This window comes from Myotis yumanensis, unplaced genomic scaffold (genome assembly GCF_028538775.1).
Source record: "Myotis yumanensis isolate MYYU_CA2020_CCGP unplaced genomic scaffold, mMyoYum1.0.hap1 SCAF_6, whole genome shotgun sequence".
Taxonomy (NCBI): Eukaryota; Metazoa; Chordata; class Mammalia; order Chiroptera; family Vespertilionidae; genus Myotis; species Myotis yumanensis.
Window position 1 is genome coordinate 96,965,481 of NW_027223757.1, and position 5,364 is coordinate 96,970,844.

Consider the following 5,364-nt stretch of genomic DNA (forward strand, 5'->3'; position numbering starts at 1 on the left):
AGAAAAATCAACCCCAAAAAATGAGTTCGCGTGTCACCTCTGACACGCGTGTCATGGGTTCGCCATCACTGCCCTATGCCCTCCCCTTTCCCCGGCCTCCTCCACCTGCAATCACTACACTGTTGTCCATGAGTTCGCCCCACTTTTTCCTTTATTTCTCAGTCACTCCACATCACGCGCCTCCCAAACGCCTGCCCCAAGGCTGTCAGTGAGCTATGACTCCGTCTCTCTTTTGCTTGTTCATTTTGCACGGTGTTGCTGCCAACCCAGCAGAGTCCCGGAATGCCTTTCAGCCAATAGGACTGAAGCTTTCCTCATCCAATAGGAGGTGCACAACTCAGACCAACCAGAGTAGCTCTATTCTGATCAGTCAACATGGGAGGGTTTGGCGTTCTCATTTGCATGAGGACAGACCAATCAGGGGCCAAGGATGGGGACTTCTGTCCATATAGGGCAGCTCTGCTTTAGCTCGGAGAGCTCTCTCTCTTCATGGAGACCAAGTTTCACTGGAGCAGAGCCAAGCCCACTGCCCAGGCCAGAGTAGAATGGTCACAATTGAGCTGTTTTGTGCTGAAAGTTTCTTCCTTCACGGTGCCCCCAAATTGGGGTTTCCTGTTGGTGTTAAATTTGCGCCAACGACCTGGGGAAGCGAATGAAAAGGGGTTGAGCCCAGCCGGTCTCTCTGGCTGGTTTGCGCAGACAAGCCCTGCGTCACGACTCCGGGAGACACGGCGACAAGGGCTCCCCGGGCAGGAGGGGTCCGGGCCCAGTCCAGGGCCCGGCTGGCTCTCAGCGTCTCAGGGCGATGGAGTCTGGGGCCCGGAAAGTCCCTGGCGTTTCACTTCCTCTCGCAACCTGCGTGGCGCCCTCCTCCCTGGAAACTCATGATGCCGTCCCCGGCTCTCACGCCCATTGGGCGTCCTGTGTGTACGGAGGCGGCCTCACCGCGATTCCGGTTACTGCGCGACGCGGGCCGCCCGGACTAGAACGCCGCCCGGGCTAGAGCCTCCCCAGGCCCGGAGAATGTGGGCCCAGAGGTCCCACACCCCGCTCCTGCTGCTCTCGGGGGCCCTGGTCCTGTCCAAGACCTGGGCGGGTGAGTGCGGGTCGGGAGGGGCCGCCTCTGCGGGGAGGAGGAGGGGCTCGGCTGGGCGCTGGACCCGGGCAGGCGCGTGCCCACCTGTCACCGCCCAGACCCGATGCCCCAGCTTGAAACCCGCCCACGCCCCCTCTCTTCTCTGCCCCGCCCCTTTTCCGACTCTCGGACCCCTCGCCCCCCGCCCAGGCCCTCACTCCCCGAGATATCCCACCCCCAGGCCCGCACTTCCTCAGTTATTTCTACACCGCCGTGTCCCGGCCCGGTCGCGGGGAGCCCCGCTTCATCGCCGTCGGCTACGTGGACGACACGCAGTTCGTGCGGTTCGACAGCGACGCCCCGAGCCCGAGGATGGAGCCGCGGGCGCCGTGGATGCAGCAGCCGTGGGTGGAGCAGGAGGACCCCCGGTATTGGGCCGTAGAGACGAGGAACATCAAGGAAACCGCCCAGGCTTTCCGCGCGAACCTGAAGAACCTGCGCCGCTACTACAACCAGAGCGAGGACGGTGAGCACGCGGCTGCCCCCACCCATCCCCTCCGACGGGCCGGGGTCGCCCCGAGTCGGGGTCCGAGCTTCACCCGGAGGCTGCGAGGCCCGCCCATTCCCCCCCCGCCCCCACCCGGATGAGCCTGCGGGGAATTTGACCGGATTTTACTTTCAGTTTAGGTTTAATCCCCACGGGGCGGGGCTTGGGGGTTATGTGTGTGGCTATCTGCGAGGGCGGGGCTTGGGGCGGGGCTGACCGCGGGAGGCGTGGTCGGGGCGGGGCTCTGGGCGTGGTTATACGCGAGGGCAGGGCTGATCGCGGGGGCGGGGTCAGGGTCTCACACCTTCCAGTGGATGTATGGCTGCGAAATGGGGTCAGACGGGAGCTTCCTCCGCGGCTATGACCAGTTTGCTTACGACGGCGCCGACTACATCGCCCTGAACGAGGACCTGCGCTCCTGGACCGCGGCCAGCGAGGCGGCTCAGCAATCCCGGCGCAGATACGAGGCTGTGGATGAGGCGGAGGTGCAGAGGAACTACCTGGAGAGGGTGTGCATGGAGTGGCTCCGCAGATACCTGGAGAAAGGAAAGGACATTCTGCAGCGCGCAGGTACTAGGGGTACCAGGGGCGAAGGGCCTCCCTCTCCCCTCGGGCTGGGGCCTGCAAAGAGGAGAGGAGGAAATGGGGTCAGCCTCCAAACAAGGCCCTCCTTGCGTGAGGAGACCGGAGATCCGGCAGCGGGAGCTCCCACCTTCTCTCCCCGACAGTTAGGGTGCGGTCTCTCCGGGGAAGGAGGGGGACCACCCCTGAAATAATCGGTCAGGCTTTCCATGGGCCCTGCGGGCTTTTCTGAGTCATGTGGCCTCCACCCAGGTCAGGACCAGAAATCCCTTTTCTCCCCTCAGAGACCTGCCTCCTGCCCTGGGCTGTGTCACTCTGATTCTAGAGCTTTCTGAAGACTGGGAGATCACTCCAGCTGCCTCAGTCCGGGCTGGTGTATGCTCCCTTCCACACCACAGGTGTGCTGTCCACTCTCAGGATGGTCACATGAGCGCTGCTGGAGTGTCCCATGGCGGATTCCAAGTTCCTGAATATCCTCCCCTCCCCTCAGAGCCTCCAAAGGCACACGTGACCCACCACCCCGTCTCTGCCCGGGAGGTCACCCTGAGGTGCTGGGCGCTGGGCTTCTACCCTGCGGACATCAGCCTGACCTGGCAGCGTGATGGGGAGGACCAGACCCAGGACATGGAGCTGGTGGAGACCAGGCCTGCGGGGGACGGCACCTTTCAGAAGTGGGCGGCCGTGGGGGTGCCCCCTGGAGAGGAGCAGAGATACACGTGCCATGTGCAACACGAGGGGCTGCCCGAGCCCCTGACCCTGAGATGGGGTGAGGAGGGGCATGGGCACAGAGCCTCTTCTCAGGGCAGCAGGGCCCTGGGGGACCTCAGTGGGGTCGGGGCTGAGGCCTGGGGTCAGGGCCCTCACCTCCCCTTCCCTTCTCTTCCCAGAGCCGCCTTCTCACACCTTCATCATCATCATGGGCATCGCTGGGGGCCTGGTTCTGCTGGGAGCTGTGGCTGGAGCTGTGATGTGGGGGAGGAGGCGCTCAGGTGGGGAAGGGCTGGGTCTGAGTCTCTTGTCCCAGTGAGGGGTTCAAGCCCAGGAAGAAGTGTGTCCCACTTCATTTATGGGAAGCACCAGCCCCACACATGTGCTTGCCCAGTGTGGGGCCCTGTTTGCTCACACTAAGTCCTTAGTGAGGCCCGTGTGAAAATGAGGCACAGATTCCTCACCTGGTGATTCCCAGGAGGTCAGAGTGGAAGGTCCCTTCGGGTGACAGACCTCCAGGAGGGCAGCTGGTCCAGTCCCCACATGTGTACTTTCCTCAGGTTTCCTGATCCTGCCCTGGGTCTGTGGTCACAGTTATGGAAACTTCTCTGGGGCCCAGGACTAGGGCTTCCTTTAGGACCTCATGGCCCTGCCTCCTCCCTGGTCTCACAGGGTGTTTGCTTCCCGCAGGTGAAAAAGGAGGGAGCTACGCTCAGACTGCCAGTGAGTATGGAGAGGTGACCCCTGAGACCCTGTGACAGTGCAGATGGGAGCCCGTGGGGGACCTCACCCCCACAGTTCCTCCTTAGTCTCCTGTCCTGGGGGCTCTGACCACATCCTGTCTTGTTCTACCCCAGGAGGTGACAGTTCCTGGGGCTCTGATGTGCTTCTGAAGGCTTCTAAAGGTGAGACCCTGATGTGGGGAGGGGTTGGGCAGAGGGGGGGCTGGGTAATAGGATTTCTCTGGGACATTTTGAGCATGAAGTGGACTTTGGAGAATGTCACCAGTTACAGCAACTGACCTGAATTTGCTCATGATTATTTTCTTCTACAGCGTGAGGCATGTGCCTTGTGGGAACTGGGTAATGAAAGATTCGCTGAGGCCCCCACTTCCTGCCTCAAGAACCTCTGCTTAGCTGTAACCGGTTTGGCCCAGTGTATAGAGCGTCGGCCTGCGGATTGAAAGGTCCCGGGTTCGATTCCGGTCAAGGGCATGTACCTTGGTTGCGGGCACATCCCCAGTACGGGGTGTGCAGGAGGCATCTGATCGATATTTCTCTCTCATCGATGTTTCTAACTCTCTATCCCTCTCCCTTCCTCTCTGTAAAAAATCAATAAAATATATTAAAAAAAAAAAAAGAACCTCTGCTTAGCCCTAGCCAGTTTGGCTGAGTGGATAGAGCATCAGTCTGCAGACTGGAAGGTCCCAGGTTCGATTCTAGTCAAGGGCATGTACCTTAGTTGCATGCACATCCCCAGTAGGAGGCCGCTGATTCATGTTTCTCCCTATTCCCCTCCCTTCCTCTCTTTAAAAAATCAATAAAATATATTTAAAAAAATAAAAAAAAGAACCTCTGCTTAGCCCTAGCCAGTTTGGCTCAGTGGACAAAGCGGTCTGCGGACTGAAGGGTTCCGGGTTCCATTCCTGTCAAGGGCACATGCCTGGGTTACAGGATCGATCCTCAGTATAAATGGAATCTAAACAACAAACTATACTGACAAACATAATAAGGCCAGAGGTATGGAAGCAGGGAACCGAATAACAGATCTCAGGAGGGGTTGGGGGGAGAGGGGACATGGACACAGACAACAGCATGGGGAAGACCTGGAGTGGGCTGGGGGTTGTGTGGATGGGGACAAAAAGAGAGAAAATGGGAGACATCTATAATATTGTCAACAATAAAATAAAATAATACTTAAAAATTTTTAAAATTTTTGTTGAACCAGGAGGTCAGGGTTTGATTCTTGGTCAGGGCACATGCCCAGGTTACAGGCTTGATCCTCAGTGGGGGGCCTGCAGGAGGCAGCAGGTCAATGATTCTCTCTCATCATTGATGCTTCTATCTCACCTCCCTCTTCCTTCCTGTCTGAAATCAATCTCTCTATATAATAGGCTAATATGCTAAGTGTCCTTCCCACTGTCTGCGCAGTGACCACCAGGGAGCAGACGCTCAACGCAGGAGCTGCCGAGCTGCAGTGACTTGGCAGCGGAGGTTCTCAGGTGATGCACCCTGAGACCAGAGAGGAGGGAGGCGGATTCCTCCCAGGGCTGCAAGATTTCGCCGTGGGTTATGTTGCTGCTGGGGCACTGTCGACCTGAATCTGGTTCACTGCACACTTGTGTGTGCGTTCCACACCCTGTACGACCGCAACTTTGCCGAGTGCCCTCTCGCACTCCGGGACCCCACGGGGGGTATTGGAGAGCTGGTTTCAGCCCGATCCCCGCAGACCA

The 5,364-nt window shown here is 59.0% G+C and overlaps 1 protein-coding gene across 1 annotated transcript; it reads left to right on the top strand.

Annotated features, from left to right (window-relative positions):
- Positions 1 to 951: 951 nt before the first annotated feature.
- LOC139012721 (saoe class I histocompatibility antigen, A alpha chain-like) lies at positions 952 to 4,483 on the top strand. Its single transcript, XM_070418961.1, has 8 exons — positions 952 to 1,096; positions 1,317 to 1,601; positions 1,917 to 2,192; positions 2,695 to 2,970; positions 3,092 to 3,193; positions 3,603 to 3,635; positions 3,770 to 3,817; positions 3,967 to 4,483. Exons 1-8 carry the CDS (start codon positions 1,024 to 1,026, stop codon positions 3,969 to 3,971), a joined length of 1,098 nt encoding a protein of 365 aa, XP_070275062.1. The 5' UTR covers positions 952 to 1,023; the 3' UTR covers positions 3,972 to 4,483.
- The last annotated feature ends 881 nt before the right edge of the window (positions 4,484 to 5,364 follow it).